This window comes from Equus quagga, chromosome 14 (genome assembly GCF_021613505.1).
Source record: "Equus quagga isolate Etosha38 chromosome 14, UCLA_HA_Equagga_1.0, whole genome shotgun sequence".
NCBI lineage: Eukaryota > Metazoa > Chordata > Mammalia > Perissodactyla > Equidae > Equus > Equus quagga.
Genome location: NC_060280.1, coordinates 88,901,765 through 88,924,200, shown reverse-complemented (window position 1 = coordinate 88,924,200; position 22,436 = coordinate 88,901,765). Strand labels below are relative to the sequence as shown.

Genomic DNA, 22,436 nt, shown 5'->3' with positions numbered 1-22,436 from the left:
CTGTTGCCGCTACCCACCCAGTCCCACCTGACCCAACTCTACTCACACCAGCTCTCCATCGCTCCTACCTCAACTCAGTAATGTCCATCAACTGATGAATGGACACACAAAATGTGGTATATCCATACAATGGGTGTAATTCAACAGTAGAAAGGAAGGAAGTACTGACTCATGCCACAACGTGATCCTTGAAACCATTACGCTAAATGAAAGAAGCCAGACACAAAGGGCTACCTATTGTATGACTCTATTTACATGAAATGTCCAGAATAGGCAAATCCATAGAGACAGAAAGATTAGTAGTTGCCTACCGCGGAGAGGTCTGGGGGAAACGGAGAATGACTCTTAATGGATATGAGATGTCTTTTTGAGGTGATGAAAATGTTTTAAAATTGATTGTGGTGATGGTTGCACAAGTCTGTGAACATACTAAAAACCATTTAATTATAGGCTTTAAGTGGGTGAATTATACACTATGTGAGTTCTATCTCAATAAATCTGTTTTTAAAAACCCTCAACCCAACATCTCACCCCCAATTCAAGTCAGTCCAAACCCAGCTCTCATCTTAACTGATCGTGTCCTTACTTAACAAACTGCCAATCCCCATTCATAGCAACTCCTACCTCGCCCAGTTCATTCTACTTCTCAAATCAACCTTAATTGAATTCAACCCAACGTCTCATTCCAAACCCTTAACTCAGTCTGCTCATCACACAACCTCCACATCGACGGGTCCCATCATTAACCCATCTCTTGACACATCCCTCAGCTCAGCCAGTATTCCAGGACGGATCAAGGTCAACTTGGAGATCTGGCTGTTTTCTTTTTAAGCTTGATGCCTTCCTAATAGGTTCACCATTTTTTTCCAGCTTTATTGAGGTGTAATTGACACATAACATTGTGTAAGTTTAAGGTCCACAACATGATGATTTGATACACTTATATATTGCAAAACGATGACCACCATAGTGCCAGCTAACACCTGCATCACGTCACATCATTACCATTTCTTTTTTGTGGTAAGAACGTTTAAGATTCGCTCTCTTAGAGATCTGGGTATTTTCAACTTTTCCTCTGGGGGCCTGAGTTGATAAACAGACCCATCACCTCCAGTGAGTCCTATTATAATTGGGTTCCCCACTCACACAGCCACTTCCACCAAAAGACACGATTAATTAAGACAGGTGGTGGCAGCTACCTCGGGTGGGACAAGAGCTAGGCCCTAAGAGAGAGACAGCCAGCACCAGATGAAAGACAGACACGCAGACACAGTTCACAGGTTTATTCTCACCCTTGAGATGCCAATTATGCCCTACGGCCCCGGAGGGGTGGGGATCATGCTAGAATCTCTCTCATCATACCCCAGCCTTCCCTAAGGAGGAAGCGGATTAAATACACAATAGAGGGGACTCTCCTTTTAATACAGAGCCAGGTATAAATAGGGCAGCACCATTAGGATCCTGATTCACCCCCACTGTCTTGGTCCTCAAACCACCTGGCATGGCAAGGTGTGTTGGGGGAGATTTGGGGGCGCAGTATTCAGAGCTGGGCTGAGGCAGCCGAAAGAGCACACAGCTCAGTCCAGGGAAGTCCCACTTCCCTCTGTAGTCTGACTTCAGTTCCTTCTCTGTGAACCCACCTGAAAACAGGAATGAGTGAAGGCGTCCCAGTCTGGGATCAGGAGGCGTCCAGTGCTTAACTATTGGGAAGGGGAGCACCAAAAGGCGTTGAGGGCACTGACTGAGGAGGGGGAGGCAGGCATGGGGGGCATTCAGCTCTGAGTTAGGAGTTCATTGCATGGAGAACCAGGGGTCGGGAGTTGAGGGCTGGGCGGGCGTGGAGCGGAGAAAAAGCCAGACTACAGTTGTGCCAGCTGGGGTGCGGCGGGGGGAGGCTGGACCCATGGGCCAGGAGAGTCCAGCCCCCGGCCCCCTGGAATGGAGAAGGCATATTGCTTGGCCGCGATGAGTAGACTCTCCTCTGGCTTCACAGTCACAGGAGATGATAAATATGGTGGCTTCAAAGCCTCAGCACCAAATGCGCCCCCTCTGGGGCTCCCTCATTGTCCCTCCCACCCGCAACGTTCTCAGCTGCTAAAGCAGACGGGGCCCAGCTCAAACCCAAACTTCTGGTTCGTCTGGCCAAAGTCGGTGGCCGCCACGTCCCACAGGGGCAGAAACCCCACACGGGAAGAGGTGAACTCCAAGAGGGTCCTCGTCTGTCCCTTGCGGAGCTGACCACGGGAAGACACGGATGGGGAGTTAGGGGAGGGCAGCCGAGGCCTCCCCTCCTCGCTCTGGCCAGCCCCATCACCCCCCTTACCCGGCAGCCATCATAGGGGACGGTGATGGTGGCTGCTGCCGTCTGGTTGAAGGACAGCTCCTCCCCGTTGGCTCCGAGGAAGCGGAGGGAGCGGCCGTAGTCGCCTGCGGCTTCGTCCAGCCAGGCGGCCGAGTTCTGGCAGGAGTAGGTGAAGCTCTGGCGGGCGGTGGCGCTCAGCAGTTTCAAGAAGGTCAGCTGTACTACGCTTACCGGGGACCCATCGGCGTCCACATAGGAGAACTGGGGGTGGGATAAAGCAGAAAGCGAGGGCACCCGGCTCACCTCTCCCTTCTCTGAGGAACCCACCTCCCAGCATCCTATCCATCCACAGACCCGCCACGTCCGCCAGGACCCCATCCTTGGGGCAGCCCCCCAGCCATCCTGCCATCCCTGGTTCTGTGAGCCCCGAGGCACGTGTGACTGGCTCCTGAACACTTGAAATGTGGCCGATAAAGCTGAGAAAGTTTTTTTCTTACTTTATTTAATTGTCTCACTTTAAATTTTTAGGTAATTATTTAATTTAAATGTTTTTTACTTTTATTTAATTCATAACTAATAACTGAGCCTCAGTCCAGTTATCAGAAAACTTAGGTCTGAAACAACTTGAGTATATGAATCCACTTCTTCAGTGGCAGGTTTTATGAAAATATGGATCAAGTATTTCCCATGAAATTTAGGACCCAAATTACGACGTGCCGTAAAAATAGAATATGCACCAGACTCTGAAGAACTCATATGAAAAAATTTTAAATGACTCAGCAATCTTTACGTTGATACAGCAATATTTAGGATATATTGGGTTAAATAAAATATATGAGATGACTGTCTTGGTAAGGCATCCTTTTTTGGCTTCCTTCTCTTCTCTGTATCATTTCCATGTTCCCCGATTGAATTCTGGAATCACCTCCCAGATAAACTACAATTGAGTCTCCGTCTCAGGGTCTGTTTTGGGGGAACCCACAGACACCCCCTCACACTGTATTATAGCTTTGTTTCCTTGCTTATCATCTCCCTCGCCCAGTCAAATACCGGCTGTGTGAAGTCGGGAACTGGGTTTCATTGGCTTCTATGTTCTCAGTCCTTAGCTTATACGTGTATGTTATATAAATTAACCCAAACCCGAACCCAATATCCCCCCACCCCTCACACCTGCTCTTCCTCTCATTTACATATCTCAGCATCTCACCAGACACCAGCCCCCAAGCCAGGAACGTGGGTGGCACCCTCATCTACCGCCCCTCCATCTAACCCATCACCAGGTCCTATTGACTTGACCTCTTAGATGTTGTTCCAAGCCATGCCCTCCACTCCATCAGCTCCAGCCCAGACACCCTCCTCACTTTCCTGGACCAACACATCTGTCTCCTCCTGGGTCTCCCAGCCTCTGGTCCACCCTGCCACGCCAGCCCCAGAGGCAATTTTCTAACACAAAGATTTGATCCTTTCCTCACTTAAACACATTCCATGGCTCCCTATTGCCCACAGGTCTTTCTGGGGAGGTGGCCCTAGCCCTCACCCACCTCCCCAGCCTCTTCTACCACATTCCCCCCGACACTCTCTAGAGCAGAACAAGTAGCCTTTTTCTTCTTTAGATTCACCAGGCCCTCTTTTGACTCTGGGCCTTTGCATATGCTATTCCTTCTGCCTGGAACACTTTTCCTTGTCCTCCCTAACTTGCTAACCCGACTCATTCTTTAGGCGTGGCTGAACTGTGACTTCTACCAGGAAGCCTGCAGGTCCTTCCAGCACTGCCTCTGGATTTCCACCCCGCCCTGGGCTTCCCCCACCGCACAGCCGATGCTGCCCCGGCCGCCCTCTTGCCCCAGCCTGCGAACCCCACAAAGGCAGAGGCAAGTCTGTCCTGTTCCTCTCACCCCTCAGAGCCCCTCCTCCCACTCCCCACGCACGGGTCCCACCAATTGGCATGCCATCGCCCACCCGGCCTCTGGCAGCTCACCTTCTTCCCTCGACGGAACGTGCTGTACCAGTTCCCCGGCTTCTCCTTGGACCAGGAGGCCAGTTTCACCTGGGAGAGGAAGTGGGGGTCAGTGTGGCAGACGCCTCAGGCGCCCACTGTGTCCTTTCTGCATTTCCCTCCCCACACACTGAAGGATGTTAAATATCTGGGACTCTCGGGCTGTCCTCTGCCAGCAGAGTGGACCTGGCCGGGGCATGGGGCAGCCCCAAGGCGCCGGAAGGCCCTGCCGTGGGAGGCAGCCTCAGCCAATGACCGACAAGAGCTGGTGGATAAACACCCCGGCTCCCTCTGCTCCCAGTGGGACAACTCGGGCACCTGCTCCACAGTCACCCAAAAGTCCCCGGATGGAACTCAGCCTCAGGCACCCCATGGTGATTTTTTTGTTGTGTGTTTTTTTTTTTTTTTTTTGGTTTGAGGTTTTTTGGTGAGGAAGATTGGCCCTGAGCTAACATGTATGCCCGTCTTCCTCTATTTTGCATGTGGGTCGCCACCACAGCATGGCTGATGAGTGGTGTGTAGGTCCACACCTGGGATCTGGACCTGTGAACCTCAGGCTGCCAAAGCAGAGCGTGCAAACTTAACCACTGCACCACCAGGCCACCCCCTCCCCCCATGGTGACATTTTACTATCACACTCCATCCTGGCTGCCTCCCCAGCTCCTCTCACTTCCCCTCCCCTTCTGGAGCCTCATGGGATCACACCCTAAATAAACAACTTGCCCTCAGTTCTCATCTCAGGGTGTGCGTCTGGGGAACCCAAATCTAGAACATTCTCATTCCCCTCTGCTGCCACTCTCTGGGCGAGAGGAAGCGGGGCTGGTGAGAGAAGAACAGGCCTTCGGTGTCGGCAACTGTTTAGGAAGCAAGTCCTGCCCTGGAGACCCCATAAGTCGGGGGATCTGAACTTGTCTAAACTTCTGTCCACTGCGGGGCCTGAGCTTCCGCTAAGCCAGGGCTCCGACCAAAAATTATAACAAATAGGGCCGCCCGGTGGCATAGCGGTTAAGTTCACGTGGTCTGCTTTGGGGGACCCTGCGTTCACGGGTTCAGATCCCAGGTGCGGACCTACACACTGCTCATCAAGCCATGCTGTGGCAGCGTCCCACGTAGAAGAACTAGAATGACCTACAACTAGAGTATGCAATTATGTACTGGGGCTTTGGGGAGGGAAAAAAAAAAAAGAAAAGGAAGATTGGCAACAAATGTTAGCTCAGGGCCAATCTTCCTCACCAAAAAAAAGAAGAAGAAGAAGAAGAACTTGGTTCTCCGTTCTGGGGCATTTCTTCTAAACTAAAAAAAAAAAAAAAAAGGCTGAGGTGACAGATCCTGATTCCAACCCAGACAGTCAGAGTCCTGAACCAGCGATGCTCCCCTCTACCCTTCACTGCTAAGCCTGGCATGTGGTGTGGGAGGCTGTTCGGCTCCCTGATGGAGAACCCTGGGATTCCTGGGGACCAGATGGTCTCCCCTCCCAGCACTCAGCCTGGAGGGCAGTGAGTCCCTGGGCCTGTGAGAGGGCAGGGTGGTGAAGGGCTGGGACTCTGGAGTCAGACTGCCTTGGGTAATCTCGTCACTGCTCTGTGCCTCAGTTTCCCTATCTGAGGGATGACGACAGAACTGCCACATCGGGTGGTTGGGACTCAGTAAGTTAATGCAGCTGAGTGCTCAGAACAGGCCTGGCACACACAGCACTATATAGAGCTTCGCCACCATTGTGGATTTCTTTCCCAGATTTTCTTGTCTGTCTTGCCCTTTAGGAGGTGAGCTCCACAAAAACAGAGAGATCTTTTTTTGGTTTTGATTCTTTGCTGTAGCCCCAGCATTTCACAGGACTTGGCATACAGTAGGTGCTCAATAAGTGCTGGTGGAAGGAAAGATCAGGTCCCAAAGCCTGACGTGGGGCAGGGGGCGGGGAGGCGCGGTGCCAAGGAGCCGCTTTGCAGAGCCCCTGCCCCTCCCGAAGACCCTGCTGGGGACTCACCATCTCAAACTTCTTGTCCGGGGAAAGACAGGTCTCCCCTCCCGCCGTGAAGTTGCAGAAAACCCTGAGCGCGTCCCCGGCACAGCCCTGGTTGGGGTCGATCCAGTATTCCCCTGCCGCAGAGCCAGGGGGGCGGTGAGCGGGCCGGGACCCGACGCCTCCCCGCCCCCCCCCCGCCCCCCCGCCAAGGGCCCGGACCTCACCATCCGGCAGGTGCGGGTGGTTGCGGCGCAGCTCGCTGCACACGAGCCCCGGGCGCTCGGCTGTGCCCGGGGGCCGCCGCAGCTGCTCCAGCTCCAAGCTCAGGGACGTGAGCGAGGCCAGCACCTCCTCCAGGCCGCCTTCCGGGGCCCCCAGGCCCGAAAGCGAGCGCCGGCGACGGCGCAGCCCGTGCAGATCCGCAGAGGGCCCCTGAGCAGAGGTGCGGAGGGGAGTGGAGATGGGGGAGGAAGAGATAGCAAGAGAGACAGGCAGAGATGAGAAAGAGAGACATGGGAGACCGGAGAGACACAGTAGTCAGGGGAAACGAGAAAGGGGAGGGAGAGATACAGGCAGGGACAGAGACACACAGGAAGGAGAGAGACATGAAGTCTCAGAGAAGGGGAGAGGCCAAAGTGGTAGGATTATGAAAGAGACAAAACCGCAAGGTCAGGCAAAGAAAGCAGAGGGAGAGAGAGAGAAAAAGCAGTGGAACAGTAATTAAGATAAACAGAGACAGAGAAAGGCCCAGAGAGATGCAAGAGATGGAGAGAGAGACAGGGAGAGAGAGATGGGGTGGGGACAGAGCGGAGACAAGACCTGGTCAGAGCCCCCATGGAGGTCCCCCAAACCCCCCCCCACACAACTTTCGAGGCACCTCCCTCCCCACCTACATCCCCTGAAGACTGCTGTGTGCCCCTCCCAGTTCTGGGCACTGGGGGACCCAGGGGGAACACGCCAACACAGTCCCTGGGGACTCACCGGGGGGCCGGGGGGGGCCTGGGGGTCCAGTGTCTCCACGGGGACCAAGGGATCCCTGTAGGGAGAAGTCACTTGGGGGTGAACACTGTCTATGGACCCCTTTCCGCCAACACACACACACACACACACACACACGCACACAATTTTCAGCAACAAGCATAAAGCTCATACTTTGTTTCCATACTTCAACATCTCTGAAATCAGCATCTCAACATCTTTGGCAAGTCATAGTTTACTTGGCAGAATTATTTTCTTTTATAGCAGTTTACAAAATAACGGTGCCTCTTACAATTGATGGCATCTTAGATTTGGTGAAATACACGGTGGGTGTTGAACAAATATTTGTTGAATGCATGATCGAATAAATAAATAGACAAATGAATGCGAAGGCATTGAGGGTTCTGGTGAAGTGGAGGGGGGTGGGGAGCTGGGATGTGGGAGCCTGGGGAAGAGCAGGTACTCACCGGGGATCCCTTTGAGCCCTTCTGTCCCAGAGGACCCTGTGGGGTAGAGACAGGGAGAGCTGGATTCCTGGCCTGGCCCCCCAAGGTGACCCCACCCCACACACCCCTCATACTCACCGCCACACCTGGAGGCCCAGGGTGGCCCAGAGAGCCCATGGGACCAGGGGGACCCTGGAGAAAGGACATCAGGGTCATGACGGCTGGAGTTCATCCTATGGTCCAGACACATCCCCCAGACAAGCCTCTAGTCCCCTCGAAACAAGACCCCAAACCCCAGACACACAGCCTCAAGCCTGCAAGTCCCCAGCTAGAGCCCCCCCCATTTTCCCCAGACCCTGGCTCCCCAAAGCCCCACACACACGTCTTCAGATGAGTCCCATTTTCTGGCTCCCCACCCACCCTCTCCATGAAACACATTCTTCCCACTCAGGGCAGGACACACACTCACAGCTTCTCCCTTGGAGCCAGGGGGACCCTGCACGCCTGGCAGCCCCCGATCCCCCTTCTCACCAGCCTCGCCAGGGGGGCCAATGAGGCCGATTAATCCGATGTGGCCCTGGGGGACACAGAGGCACGTGTTGGGGAAGAAGAGCGGCTGCTGAGAGACTTGTCTCCTAGAGCCGTGGGGTGGCGAGTTTGGGAGCAGAGGGGACCCCAGGCTCCCAGCCCTCTGGCCAGGGAGGGAGGTAAGGGGGAGGAGGGGGAGGTGGATTGGGGAGGGGGGTCATGGAAGGAGGTGCCCCTACCTTTTCCCCCTTGAGGCCAGCGTCTCCCTTCAGCCCTGGGAGGCCAGAGGGCCCCTGGAAGGAGAGCGAGGGTCAGTCGGTGGGTCTCAACCCTGAAATCTCAAGGTCCATGTAGTGATGGGAGGATGGCCAGATGGGAAATTACCCAGACTGCAAATGGGAATGACCAAGGATGTGGCCACGGGGGTGGTCAAGAAAGGGAAGGGATGACGAGAGATGCAGGAAGGGCTGGTTGGAGGACAGCCACTATGAATGGTCAGTGGTCAAGATCAGAGTGGATCAATGTAGACCACTAGGATGGAGGGTCAGTGTGGGTGGTCAGTGTAGACAATCAAGATGGAGGTCGGTGTGGGTGGCCCGTGTAGACCATCAGGATGAGTGGTCCGAAGAGATGGTTAGTGTGGACGGTCAGGGTGGAGTGTCAGATGCACAGTCACGAGGAGGCAGCCTGCACCCTCAGCACCCATGGTCACTAGATAGTCGCTGGAGCCCAGGGCGGTTGTCAGTGCCAGGCCCTCAGGGACAAAAGAGTCTCTTACCAGGGGGCCGGGGGGGCCTATCTGTCCAGGAGGTCCCAGGAGGCCTGGCTCACCCTAAGACGAAGCAGAACACAGAGGGGCTGCACTCTGCCAGAACCCAGTGTGGGCGCCCCCGCCCCCCCGCCAGGGCCAACTCGTCCGGATGGTGATGAGCAATGACAGGGTGGGAGCACCCCCACCCCAGCTCTATCCCCACCCCACTCACCACAGGGCCGGGGATCCCTGGAAGACCCTCGGGCCCCACACGCCCAGGGGGCCCTCGAGCCCCCGCTGGGCCGGTCCTCCCTGGGGGCCCATCAGGACCCAGCTCCCCCTGTAAAGGACAGGGCAAAGGAGGGGCAGAGAGAGTCAGGGAGCACCTGCTTCGCAACCCCAACCAGGAGCCATCATGAAGGGGAGGGAACTGGGGTGCCTGTGGTGGTCACAGGCCCCCTCCCCATTCTGGTGGCCCAACTGTTGGCAAGGGGTCAGGGCAGGGACCCTCCCTGGGTGAGGAGACTCACCTTGGCACCTTTCTCTCCTTCTCTGCCTTCTCGACCCATGCGGCCCGAAGGACCCTGAGGAGGGAAACAGTGTGAGGGGGCCTCTGCTGGTGAGTGGGGACCCATGGGGGGAGTGGGGGCCCATAGGGGGGAGTGGGGGCCTGTGGGGAGAGTGGGACCAGGCTGAAGCCAGGGCTCACAGGAGGCAGGTCATCACTCACCCTCTTACCAGGGGGCCCAGGGGGGCCAGGTTCCCCGGAAGCGCCAGGCGGACCCTGTGCAGATCACGACAGCACCGGGATGGCATTAGCTGACGTTGGTTAGCACCCCGCCTTTCAGGATGCCTCTGATCCAAAGACAGCCCTCCCCGAACATCCCCGAGCCCCAGCAGTCTCCGCCTCCTCCCTCAAGATGAGCATGTTCACAGTGACGCCCCAGAGAGGCGAGGCAGAGCATCCACAGGAGCCCGGGGTGTCTCAGTGACCCACCCCCTCAGCCCCCCAGTTCACCCACTCACCAGCCCCAACCTCTCCCAGCACCAGATCACCGCTTCCCCCACTCACCGGTCCCCCGACATCACCAGGGTCTCCCTTCTCCCCTGGGGAGCCATCTAGACCCTGTGGGGTCGGGGAGACAGAGTCAGGAGGCATCATGGGGGCATGTGAGAATTGGGGGGTGAGGCTGCGTGGGGAGTGAAGGTTGTTTGCTCCACTGACCTTGCCCAGGTCTGGGGGGCGTGGGGAGATGGGGACAGAATTAGGGAACATGCCAGGCTTGGGGATAGGGGAAGAAGGGCTCACACCCACCGAAACTCCAGGGTCTCCGGGGGGTCCCAGATCTCCAGGGAGCCCTGTGGGGCCCTAGAACGCAGAAGGGTGGATAAGCACATGTCTGAATCAGGGAGCTAGGAATGTTCCAGCATCATCTCATTTCAGCCTCTCAGCTCTGGACCCAGCAAAATCAAGGTCCCACAGACTCTGAAGCTCCTCCCTGCCCCCCAACCCAGACCGCCCCGAGCCCCACCGCTATGGCGGGAGGGTCTCAGTCCCCGCCTGACCCCAAATCCAACGTCAACTCTGACCCTGACCAGCATCAGTCTCAACCTCGGCCTTCCCAGCATGGCTGGAATGATTCAGCGTGGAAACCAGTTGCCCCCATCCTATGACATGTAACCGCTGTATTTCTGTGTTCATTCATTCAGTCAATCATTCATTCATTCCTTCATTCATTCATTCACCCATGTTCTGGGTTGCTTGTAGAATCAGCGCATGGGGCAGGAGACCCCTGGCTAGAAGTTGTGGGACAGGTTTGAGGAGATACAAATGCCCCTTCCCCACCTCTGCCTCAACCTCCCCCAGGACTCACCACGTTCCCTTTGGCTCCATCCTCTCCGGGGGGGCCCTTCTTGCCTGGGGGTCCAGCAGCCCCAGATGGGCCTGAGTCCCCCTTTTCACCCACTTCTCCTTTGGGCCCCTTTGCAGAAACAGAGGTCAGAGGTCAGAGTAGCCTGGACTTTCCAGGAGCCAAGGGTTAGCAGACCTGGATTTAGGAATCTGGGTGGTCTGGGACTTTCCCAGGGTCAGGGATCAGAGCAGCCTAGACTGCCCAAAGTTCAGAGGTCAGAGGGATCTAAGACCTACAGGAGTTAGCGGTCAGGATGGTCCAGTTGCCCAGAGGTCATGGGCAAGTTTGGTCTAGTCCATGTGCCACCCTGGAGTGAATTAGAAAAGGGGCCCCTCTTGAATTATGTTAAGTGAAATAAGCCAGTTAGAGAAGGATAATCTCTGTATGACTCCACTCATATGAGGAATTTAAAAATGTGGACTAAGAGAACAGATTAGTGGCTACCAGGGGAAAGGTGGGGTGGGGAGTGGCCACAAAGGGTGAAGTGGTGCACCTAGAACACGACTGACAAACATTAATGTACAACTGAAATTTCACAAGATTGTAACCTATCATTAACTCAATAAAAATAAATAAATAAATAAATAAAAAGGAAAAGGGGCCCCTCTGGGGCAGCTCATCCCCAAGCCAGGGCTCGAGGTTTAGATCTGAGCCACAGCCTGTCCCCTCAGCCCTGCACAGTTGTGCAGTGTACAACCTCGGGAGCTGTATGTAGCAGCCCTATCTGAGACCTTCCAGGGCTCTGTCATGGAGACAATCAGGGATGCCCTGGATCAATGGGACTAGGACTGCCCTAAGACTGTCGAGAGGTAAAGGTGGCCCGAGATGTCCAGGGGTCAGGGGTTCCCTGAGATGGGTGGCGGGCCACAGGATACAATCACTCACGGGGATGCCGGGGGTCCCTGGGGGTCCTGGGTCTCCAGCCTCCCCTGGCTCACCCTGCAGGAGGCAAAGTCAGAGTAGGGATGGGTCCCCTCCTGAAAGACAGGGAGGGGCTCCCCAGAACAGCCACGCCCAAGCAGGACTGGTTGTGCCTCGCCCACCCCGTGCAGCCCCTGCTGCCCTCTCTCTCACCTTCTCGCCCACAGCGCCCGGCTGCCCAACTCCCCCAGGCAGGCCTGGAGGACCCTGGGAAGACAGCAAGGGATGGAGGTGGGACCCTGGGACCCCAACAGCCTCCTCTTGGGAAACGGGTGTCCCACCTCCGAGGCGTCCTGGGCCCCCCCAGAGTCCTCACCTCCACTCCGCTGGGGCCATGGGGACCCCGAGGGCCTGGAGCTCCATGGGGACCCTGAAGGATGGTCAGAATAGCATCCAGTGACCCCATGCCCCCCCCCCCCAAGGTGCCAGTAACCACATACACCACCTGTGATGCTGGTGACCTGGATGATCCTTAAAGCGACAATGTGCCCTGTGACCCCCCCCCATCCGTCTAACGGCCACCTCCATCCTGCCCCTACCCCCTTCCCCGTTGTCCATACCATGGACCCTACGTCTCCGACTTCCCCTTTTTCTCCAGGAGGGCCCGGCAGCCCCTGCGGAACAAAGAAGCAAGATTGGGGCACAGGGCGGGGGGAACCAGAGACCGAACCCCCAAACTCAGACACCCACCTGCAGACCAGGGGGGCCGATCAGTCCCACGAAACCTCTCACTCCATCATCTCCTTTCTGCCCAAAGAGCCCCGGGGGTCCCCGCCGGCCCTGAGCCCCATCTGCTCCCTGGGAGACGGACGTGGTGGGCACAGTTAGGGTTGGGCTCAAGGGTTAAAGGTTGGCTCAGGGCCAAGGTCAGGATCGAGGTTCAGGGTTGGGGTTAGGGCTGGGATTAAGTTGCGGGAGGGTCAGGGTTGGGGTCGAGGGTAGGACTGGGTCAGGGTCCGGCCAATGTGGGACTGGAAGATAAGGATTGTTCTGGGACTGAGATGGGGGCTGTGATGGGGTTCAGGTTGGGGTTCAGGTTGGGACTGAGTCGGATTCCAGGGTGGGCTTGCGTTGGGTGTCGGCACGCAGGGGGAGGTCAGGGCTGGGGTTGAATTTGGGCTTGAGTTCCAGTGGAGGACACTGGCCCTTCCCATCAGGGCTCCAGGGGACGGTCACAAAGCCAGAAGCACTCACCGGGGCACCTGGGTGTCCCGGAGGGCCCCGTATACCTGTCGGTCCAGGAGGGCCCTGGGGGAGGGAACAGAGTCAAAAAAACTCCTCAAGTTCATGATTGGGGGGCACTGAAGATAATCACTGCCCCCCTGTGCACTCGCCCCACCAGGAGGTGACAGCTGCATCCCTCCCACCCTGTCCTACTAGCCACCAGCTGATGGGTCAGACACAGCGTCCATCCTAAGCGGTCCCCCGGAAGTCCCACCAGCACCCAGGACGACGCTGGCCCACTGAAGCTGGACGCTGCAGATGACGTCCTGGAGGGAAACTGGGACCGGATGCCTTGGCGCCCTCCCCCGTCTCCTGGGGCCGCAGCGACTCTGTCTGCGGTTGGCCCCTTCATTCCAGGTAGCTTGAGTGGCTTCTGTTGCTCGCTGGTGTCAAGATGGGGCTCAGGAAGGCAGGCAGCTCTGCGGCCTCCCCCACCCATCCTCCACATCCCCCTCCCCTCCCCAAGGGCCACCCCCTCCCTGGGTCCCCCACTCACCGCATCCCCCTTATCGCCCTTGCTTCCTTTGTGACCTGGGGCGCCCACTTCTCCCTGCAGAGGAAACAGGATGCAGAGGACCTGGCCTCCCCCACCTCATCCTCCCCCACACCCCCCTCCATGAGCTCTCTCTCACCTTGTCCCCTTCCTCGCCAGAAGGACCAGCAGCTCCAGGAGGCCCCCGAAGCCCCAGGGGCCCTGGGATCCCATCTTTGCCGGTGGGGCCAGGGGGGCCACGTTCGCCCTGAGGGAGAAGTGGCAGGGGGACATCAGGGGGCAGAGCAGGAGTGGGTCCCAAGGATGCCTGAGGAGTGGGGTGGGCAGGCACTTACCGGGGACCCCTTCTCGCCTGCGGGGCCAACAGGGCCCTGGCCTCCGCTTTGGCCAGGAAGCCCAATGCCTCCTGCTGGGCCCACAGGGCCGCGTTCCCCAGGGGAGCCCTGAAAACAGGGGTGAGGGGTCAGGGAAAATAGAAATAGCAGTAGTTCTCATTTATGGAGACTTTTCAAGCCGCCAGGCATGGAGTTAGGTGGTTCCTAGCACATATCCAATCTATTCCCCACACAGTGGCCACACACATGTCAAGTCAGGGCATGGCCCTCCTCTGCCCACAGCCCTCCATGGCTCCCATCTCCTTCAGAGGAAAGGAGAAGTCCTCCTGGCAGCCCACACAGCCCTCTCTCCCCCTCGCTCACTCCCCTCCAGCCACACAGCCCTCCTTGTTGTTTCTCCATCACACCACATACGGTCCAGCCTCAGGGCCTTTGCACTGGCTGTTCCCTCTGCCTACAATGCTCTTCCCCAGACATCCACGGAGCTCCTCCCTCACCACCTCAGGTCTCAGCTCAAACGTCACCTTCTCAGGAGGCCCTCCCTGACCAGTCAATTTCAGCTGCTCTTCCCCAAACTCCCCACTCTCTGTGCTATTTTGCTTTGCGGCATTCATCCGGGCTGATCTTGTCTCCTGGACCAGAACACAAGCTCCAGGAGAAAGGAGGTTTTCATATGTTGACGTCTGGCGTGCAGGTAAGTTATGTGTCAGACGGGTCATCTCACTGAGATTTATGACAATCTCTGTGATGGGGCCATGTCACAGACGAGGAAACTGAGGGTCTAGGAGCGACAGGACGGCCCGGCCAGTGCGTGGCAGAGCTGGATGTGCCCCAGGCCTGTCTGACTCCCCAAATAGTGGACTTAATCACGACACTGCCCAGCTCCCCAGAGGCCCCAAGGCCCCCCCACCCTGCCCCCCACCCAGCAGAAGGGGTTACACTTACGTTGGCCCCAACAGGGCCTGGGGGGCCTTTGTCACCCTTCAAGCCAGTAGGTCCCTGAGGGAGGAGACGAGCCACAGTCAAAAGCCCCCTCAAGGGTGCCCCCAGGTCCTATCCTCAATCTGGGGTGCTCACAGTTCCCACCCCCTTCCTGAGCACTGAGGTTTAGGGGTCTGTCTCCCGGGGTCCCTTTACTTTCACAGTTCCTCCCATCCAGGATGTCACCACTACTGAGCCCCTCCTTTCCTTCTCCACTTCACAGCCCAGCCAGGCACATGCAGGAGGAGACCCAAAGATACTCACTGGGTCCCCGCGGGCTCCTTGGGGTCCAGGAAAGCCCCTGGGCCCCGGTGTCCCTTCCTTCCCGAGGGGTCCTGGTGGCCCCAGGTCCCCCTGTGGGAGTGCAGAGGAGGCAGGTCAGGGTCCAGAGAAGGGGTATGTCCCCCCAGTCTGTGAGTCTGGGCCCCCTCCCCCACGGGGCTGATTCTGAGCCTTGAGGGGGCAGCGGGCTGTTGAGGGACCTTTGGGGCCACTAACCGAGATCTCCCCCGGGGAAGGGTCTCACCTTGGCCCCCTCTCTGCCCTCCAGGCCCGGAAGACCTTGTTCGCCGGGAGGTCCAGGGGGGCCCGGGGGCCCCCTCTCGCCCAGAGGCCCCGCATCTCCCGTCTTTCCCTGGAGAGGAAGAAGGCTCATCTTGAACAGAGGAAACCGAGGGTGGGGTCATTCTGAGATCCGCTTCCCCTCTTTAAGTACCCCATAACTGGTGCAAAACTGGGGAAACTTGTGGGGTCCACTCTGACCTGAGGACCCACGACACCAGCTGGTCCAGGTGGGCCTGTCTGACCTTGGAAGCCCTGGGGAGAAAAATTAAAAAGGGGGTGTCATGTAGGGGGAAGAAGCAGAGAGCCGAATGGGGTCAGGGGTCAGAGGTCAAGGGGTCGCTCACCAATTCTCCTCTCTGTCCAGGGTGCCCAGGTCTCCCGTCTTTCCCCTGGGGGCCCTGCAGGACGAGTTGAGAGAGAGTTACACAAATAATGGGCCTCCTCACTCCCTGGGTCCCCCTCCCACCCGCCCCCCAATCAGAGTGAGCTCACTCACAGGGGGACCCTTCGGCCCAGGGAACCCAGGAGGACCTTGCAGACCCAGGAGGCCCTGAAATGGAACCAGAAGTCATCACCTCATCCTTCCTGCCTGGCCACCCCGAGCCCCATGTCATGACAACAAGAACTAACACATAGTGAGCCCTTTCTGCATGCCGGGCATGAGACTGAGCCCTCTGCACACAGTAAGGCGTTTCATTCACCACTGCAGCCCTTGGGGTAGGGACTGTGGTTATCCCCATCTTGTAGAGCAGTACATTGACGCACAGGGAGGTTAAGCGACTTGCCCAAGATGACACAGCAGATGAGTGGCAGAGTTAGGACTTGAACTCACGGCTCTCTGACATTCAGAGGCTGCGCTCTTTCCACATTCTGTGTCATAATGTCTGCCTGCCTGCGGGGCTTGCCTCCCACCCAGCATCACACACACAAACATATGCACACACCTTTTCTCCAGGGATCCCAGGGGCCCCGTCCTGGCCCACGTCACCCTAGGACAGAATGAATGAGACTCAGGCTGCAGAACAAACTCAGCTGAGGAGGACTTGATGAGCCTGGGCTAGAGGGTCTGCCTGGGGTCCTGATCATGCCCACCCCATACCTTGGGGCCTGGCTGCCCCGTGGCACCCGGTTGTCCCCTCTCTCCTCTGGACCCCTGAATAGAAAGAAGCAAAGATTAGAAGTGAGAGGATGGGGGAGCCTGAGAGATAAGACTGAATCCTTTGGTCCCTGCCCTCCCTCTGTGACCCCCTCTCGCCCCACCAGGGACACCAACATAATCCAAACCGTCTTTCCTGCCCCCTCACAACCTCTCCACAAACTCTTCTTCCAGCTCTGCCCCCTAAGGGCCAGTGGGGTGGGGAGAGCTCCCCATTTTCTTACTGGTGGCCCCCGCTCTCCTTCCAGGCCTGGCTGTCCCGCTTTCCCCTGGGAGGTAAATCGGGTGAGGGGAAAGCAGAAGAGTTATGGTGAAAAGACAGGACACAGACACACAAACGCATGCAGTCACAGATGTAGAAGGATGTCTGCCACACATTTATGCACAAGCCTTTCATTCACACACACGTATAAATATAACTTAGACACACACAACCGTGCAAAGATCAGACACCCAATGACATGTATGATTGCACCTATATGCTCCACACCTACAAGCATGTTCCCCCACACAGATGCCTATTTATCACAGCTGCATGGCATGCACACATGACATGTGCCATCATGGCATGTTTTGGGCGATCCACAGCCTCAGTTGACACGCTGAACTCCTCATGTAATATGTCCCTTGTACACACGTGCACCCAATGTAAACACATACACACACGGATTCATGAGAGGACATGGTCCTGATAAACACATCAGTATACATACACTCGTGTGTTTACACAGTGTCCATTTACACAGCTGCAGTGCGCACATAACAAGACAATGCATGTGTGCATACACACTCAGTGTGCACAGAAGTACACACCTATGTGTGTATATCCATATCCTTTCACACACGTGTACATGACCCTTGCACACATGTATGCCCACAGTCACACAATGTACACTCAGGCTCATGCCCTCGTTCACCCAGTCACAGGCCCACAGGCTGCAGCCCACAGACCCCATCTGATCTGTAGCGAGAAACACACGAATGCCCACCACACACATGAGCACAGACACCTGCACCGTATGCCACGTGGGGTCACTTGCATGTGCCCTGCATTGCACATGGGGATACGTGTGCACACAAGTGCTTCCAGGCACAGACACAGCCACCCAGGGGCCCACCCCCCGTCACGCACAGCACACACGCTGTTCCACTCACGCAAGCCGTCCCCTCTCCCCTGATCCCTAGATCACGACTCACCCGCTTCCCTTTCTCTCCTAATGGTCCCAGGGGCCCAGGAAAGCCGATAGATCCCTGAGTGGAGAGAATCAGAGAGAAGAGATGGGGTGAGGAGTGGGTGGTGGGCAAAGTTGGCCCCTCATCCCATTCAGCCACCCCATCCCTACAGGCCTTTCCAGGCCACTGAGTCCAGAAGCTTCTTTGGTTCCCCCAGCCCCAGCCTCCTCCAGGGCAGCCCTCTGCCCTCCTGTCCCCTGACTCTCCCCATCTGCTCACTCCACTCCAACCACATTGGTCTTCTCAATGTTCCTTGAGGACAGCAGTACATTCCTGCCTCAGGGCCTTTGCACCGGCTCTTCCTTTGCCTAAAATGTTCTTCTAGCAGGTCCCCACAGAGCCAGCTACTCCTCATCATTTAGATCTCATTATGATGTCACTCCTTAGAGAGGCCTTCTTCCACCATCTTGATGACCACATCTGCCAAGTCACCCTCCGTCTACCACATTATCTTATTTTGTTTTCAATACAAATAATATTGTGTGGAAATGACTTTGTTCACTTGCTTACTTATTCAATGTCTGTACTCCCCAGTAAGACATAGCACTTATTCCCCACTGCCTGGCACATGGTGGGTGCTCACTCAGTATTTGTTAACTAACTGACTCCAGTCCATGCTGTCCTGCCCTTCCTGGAGGCATTCTCCCTCCACCTGGGGAAGACATCACAGGCTCTGATATCCCCTCCCATGTCTCACTGTGTTTTGAATCCCAAATCCACCACTGGGCTAGCTGTGTGGCCCTGGACAAATGGCGTAACCCCTCTGAGGATCAGTCTCGTTGTTTGTGGCCTGCGGATAACAACAATACCTCCCTCACAAGGTTTTGGTAAGGATTAAATAAGATAATGTGTAAAAAGTGTTTTTACGTGGTCTTTGGCACATAGTAATTGCTCAAGAAATGTGAGCCATCATTGTTATTTATGGAGATTATAACTGACTGCCATGGACTGAATGTCCCCAGAAAATTCATATATTTAAGCCCTAATCTTAGGTGGAGCCCTTGGGAGGCAAGTAGGTCATGATGATGGAGCCCTCATGAATGGGACCAGTGCCCTTGTCAGAAGAGGAGGAGCCTATCTCTCTCTCTCTCTCTCTCTCTCTCTCTCTCTCTCTCTCTCCCTCCCCTGCTCTCTATAAACCAGGAAGAGAGCCCTTATCAGAACCCAACCATGCTGGCACTCTGATCTCAGACTTCCTGCCTCCAGAACTGTGAGAAATAAATTTCTGCTGTCCACCCGTCTAAGGCATTTTTGTTAGAGCAGCCTGAGCTGACCGAGACACCGACCTCGACTTAACCAACACAGCACGCCTCCCGGAACACATTGCTCGATGCCCAAGACACGCTGTCAGGTCTTGGCTGGGAGGCCTCCCTCTAACGCCCTTGAACTTCTCCCACCCGGTGAGTTCTATTCTTAGCTATGGTTGAGTCTCTTTCCAAACCTGTTTATGGCAGTTGCCCTTGCTATTGGAGCCGTGTGACTTAATGAAAGTTGACAAAAACTGATGAGACGTAGGAAGGAAAACAGCGATGTCTATCCAATCTAAGTTAAATGGAAAAGACTCTGTATAAAGGGAAGTCAGTAAAAAAAATCACCGTCAAATTAGACGGCAAAACTGTGGAACTCTGGAACGATTCTGCACTCAGATTTCTTCCCAAGTGTCTTTGAGTTTCTGCTCTGCTTTATATAAATAAAAACTATAAATCGTCAGTGATGTAATGTGGGTATGGTTTAGGGAGACAGACATGTCTAAACTGTAGCCTCATTCATCAAAGCATTGGCAGACGAATGTACATTTTTATATAAGTACATTTTATTACGTTATAATTAATTCAAGATATGTAAGACATGGATTTTTTATGATTCTCCTCCTTACTGACTTTGTTGGAACTGTCATTCATTCCAAATAAGAAGGATCCTACAGTTTTATTATCAAAATCACCAATGTTATTATAATCAAATTGATGAGGTAAATACTACTGATATCTCTATTTTGCAGCTGAGCAAATGGGCTCAAGAGACTTGGCCAGGGGCTGGCCCCGTGGCCGAGTGGTTAAGTTTGCGCGCTCCGCTGCAGGCGGCCCAGTGTTTCGTTGGTTCGAATCCTGGGCGCGGACATGGCACTGCTCATCAAAGCACGTTGAGGCTGTGTCCCACATGCCACAACTAGAAGGACCCACAACAAAGAATATACAACTATGTACCGGGGGGCTTTGGGGAGAAAAAGGAAAAAAATAAAATCTTTAAAAAAAAAAAAAGAGAGAGACTTGGCCAAAGTCACATAGCAGCTAAGGAGTGGGTATTTGAACCCAAGTCTGTCTGATGCCAAACCCACATCTTACATTGTCTCTCAATGACCCATGGGGTAGACAACTCACCCCCCAGACCACAGCCTGGACCCCCAGATGTTAACCAGTCTCTGAACCCTGCCCTTGCCCAACCCCAGCCCCCCAGCTTCTTACCTTAGGGCCTGGACGTCCTGGGTAACCCGGGAGGCCCGGCACCCCAAGCTTGCCCTACAGAGACATTATGGGACAAAGGTCAGAAACTGCAACCAGGAGGTCAGAGAGAAAGGGCAGGATGGCTGGAGCATGGTGGCAGGGGTAGCAGGATGGGATTCAGGGACACATGGGTTCAAGTCCTGGTTGCTGCCTGCTGGGGACATGTCCTTGGGCGGGTCATTCAACCATTCCAAATCTGTTCCTTTGTCTGTAAAATGGGGAGAGAAATGCCTATTGCATGTGGTGGTTATGGGGAGAAAAATAAGATAATGTGCACGGAATCGCTCTGTAACGCCGAGCTGAGGAATTAAAGATGGTAGCATCCTCCCGAGGTCAGAGGTTAAAGAGCAGAGGGCAGAGGGAAAGAGCCTCAGGAACACCCACACTGAAGGTTGGGAAGCTGGAGGGGGTGACAAAGGTCCATTCACCTTTTCCCCAGCCGAGCCTGGGGGCCCCTCCTCGCCAGCCAGCCCCTCCTGCCCCTTCATCCCTTCAGGACCATCCTCTCCTCGGGGACCTGGGGGTCCGGGTTGCCCCTGGAATAGAAAGAAGATGCCCTGATATCAGTCCCCTGTCATCCCTGCTCCTCCCAGCACCCCATCTTAGCCCCAGCTCACCTCCTCCCCATCTCCCCAAGTCCCCCAGACCCACCAACACTTCACCTGGGGATCGTCTTACCCGATCGCCTTTAAGCCCTCCATCACCCTTGACGCCTGGGAAGCCATCCTCCCCCTGGGTGGGAGAGAGTGCAGAGTTCAGAGGTCAGGGTTTCAGGAAAGGGACACAGCCAGAGCCGTATTATTATGGCTCCCCTCCCCAGGAAGCTCCTTCCTTCTCACCTTCTCTCCTTTCTCCCCCTGGAGGCCCCGGTTGCCAGAGGTACCCTGAAAAGTAAAAAAGCTCTCCAATCCCTCCTCCTCTTATGAAGGGCCCCAAACTCAGTCTCCTGCCCCAAACCAGCCAGGACAGTCCCAAGAGGATGTTGGACAGGATGGGGGGGCAGCCTCAGAGGAAATGATCTTTCTCCAAAGCCTGTTAATGGGATGTACAAGAGGCTGCCCCTCCCCCCGCTTCCCACTGGCAGTCTCCCAAGGTCAGCTGTGTGGGGGTGTGCAGGGAAGGCCAAATTTCCCAGTAATTGATTCCCATCTCCCAGGGACACTGTGTCCACAGTTCCTTCTGGCAGGAGAAAGAGGATGAACATTCCAGGCCCGAGACTCACTCTAAAGGCAAAGGAATGTTCCCCATTGTACTGGCTACAATGCGACTCTGTGCCTGGCAACAAGGCGAGTCTGTGCTTGGCTACAGCAAGATGCTCCATGCAAGCCCAGATGCTGCTTGCACAAAACTCTGGGCTTGGGCAGAGAGGAGAGCTGCTCTTGGCTACAACGTAACTGAGCTTGGCAACTACGAGGAAATTGTACTTGGATACAGTATAACTGTGTGTTTTGACAACAGCAAGACTGTTTGCAGCCACAGGGAGGCACAATGTAAATGAGCTCAGCGACTACAATAAATTGCACCTGGATACAATATAGCTGTGTGTTTTTGACAATAGCATGACTGTCTCTGGCCACAGGGCAATTCACTTGACCACAACATAACTGAGCTTGGCTACACAGATGCTCTGACCTTGGCTACAATGTACGCAGACTCAGCTACAACATAGGCTTCAACTATATCTAACTCTGCGTGGCTACAATGTAACCCTGAGTTTGGACAGCCACAGGACTCTGTGGCCGGCTACAATATAGCCATCTCCTTGGATATACAATGTAAAAATGTGATGAATCAGCTCTTGGCTGCTACCAAACTCTGTTCCTAGACCACAGGTCTTGGACATACCTGTACTTGGCTACAACATAACTCGACTCAGCTACCACATAGATGTGAATTCCAATGTCCCTGCCCTTGGTCAACAGTGCACCTCTATTTAGCCACAGTACAGCTTGCAGCTTCTCCCACCATCACTGTGCTTGTAGGTCATGTGGCTCTGGGCTTGAATTAAAACATGAGCATCTACTTGACTACATGTGCTGACCTGTACTTGAATGTGGCGTGTGTGCTTATGGTGACATGGGTGCAGCCTCTAATGGCTTAACTGTCCTCAACTACAAGGTGACAGCTATGGTGTAATGCTGCCCTTTGGCT

General features: G+C 55.3%; 1 protein-coding gene across 3 annotated transcripts in view; it reads right to left on the bottom strand.

The window, feature by feature from the left end:
* Positions 1–1,268: 1,268 nt before the first annotated feature.
* Positions 1,269–22,436, bottom strand: part of COL5A3 (collagen type V alpha 3 chain) — a 36,270-nt gene continuing 15,102 nt past the window's right edge. For 2 of the 3 annotated variants that reach the window (XR_006891910.1, XR_006891911.1), the window contains 39 exons: positions 21,125–21,169; positions 20,964–21,017; positions 20,714–20,821; positions 20,247–20,300; positions 17,749–17,802; positions 16,776–16,820; positions 16,495–16,548; positions 16,340–16,384; positions 15,892–15,945; positions 15,740–15,793; positions 15,594–15,647; positions 15,358–15,465; positions 15,096–15,185; positions 14,796–14,849; positions 13,851–13,958; positions 13,655–13,762; positions 13,519–13,572; positions 12,993–13,046; positions 12,489–12,596; positions 12,359–12,412; positions 12,115–12,168; positions 11,952–12,005; positions 11,763–11,816; positions 10,839–10,946; positions 10,280–10,333; positions 10,037–10,090; positions 9,695–9,748; positions 9,495–9,548; positions 9,197–9,304; positions 8,992–9,045; positions 8,453–8,506; positions 8,155–8,262; positions 7,824–7,877; positions 7,707–7,742; positions 7,243–7,297; positions 6,486–6,693; positions 6,283–6,395; positions 4,281–4,349; positions 2,491–2,563 (listed from right to left, as the gene is read on the bottom strand). Coding sequence is in view for 1 of the 3 variants with exons in the window: in XM_046685188.1 (XP_046541144.1) it covers positions 2,088–2,234; positions 2,324–2,563; positions 4,281–4,349; positions 6,283–6,395; positions 6,486–6,693; positions 7,226–7,297; positions 7,707–7,742; positions 7,824–7,877; positions 8,155–8,262; positions 8,453–8,506; positions 8,992–9,045; positions 9,197–9,304; positions 9,495–9,548; positions 9,695–9,748; positions 10,037–10,090; positions 10,280–10,333; positions 10,839–10,946; positions 11,763–11,816; positions 11,952–12,005; positions 12,115–12,168; positions 12,359–12,412; positions 12,489–12,596; positions 12,993–13,046; positions 13,519–13,572; positions 13,655–13,762; positions 13,851–13,958; positions 14,796–14,849; positions 15,096–15,185; positions 15,358–15,465; positions 15,594–15,647; positions 15,740–15,793; positions 15,892–15,945; positions 16,340–16,384; positions 16,495–16,548; positions 16,776–16,820; positions 17,749–17,802; positions 20,247–20,300; positions 20,714–20,821; positions 20,964–21,017; positions 21,125–21,169 (3,108 nt within the window). In the remaining 2 variants the exon portion in view is untranslated. Of the gene's footprint in view, positions 2,235–2,323; positions 2,564–4,280; positions 4,350–6,282; positions 6,396–6,485; positions 6,694–7,225; positions 7,298–7,706; positions 7,743–7,823; positions 7,878–8,154; positions 8,263–8,452; positions 8,507–8,991; positions 9,046–9,196; positions 9,305–9,494; positions 9,549–9,694; positions 9,749–10,036; positions 10,091–10,279; positions 10,334–10,838; positions 10,947–11,762; positions 11,817–11,951; positions 12,006–12,114; positions 12,169–12,358; positions 12,413–12,488; positions 12,597–12,992; positions 13,047–13,518; positions 13,573–13,654; positions 13,763–13,850; positions 13,959–14,795; positions 14,850–15,095; positions 15,186–15,357; positions 15,466–15,593; positions 15,648–15,739; positions 15,794–15,891; positions 15,946–16,339; positions 16,385–16,494; positions 16,549–16,775; positions 16,821–17,748; positions 17,803–20,246; positions 20,301–20,713; positions 20,822–20,963; positions 21,018–21,124; positions 21,170–22,436 lie in introns of those variants that run through there. The other variant, XM_046685188.1, reaches the window with a different exon arrangement.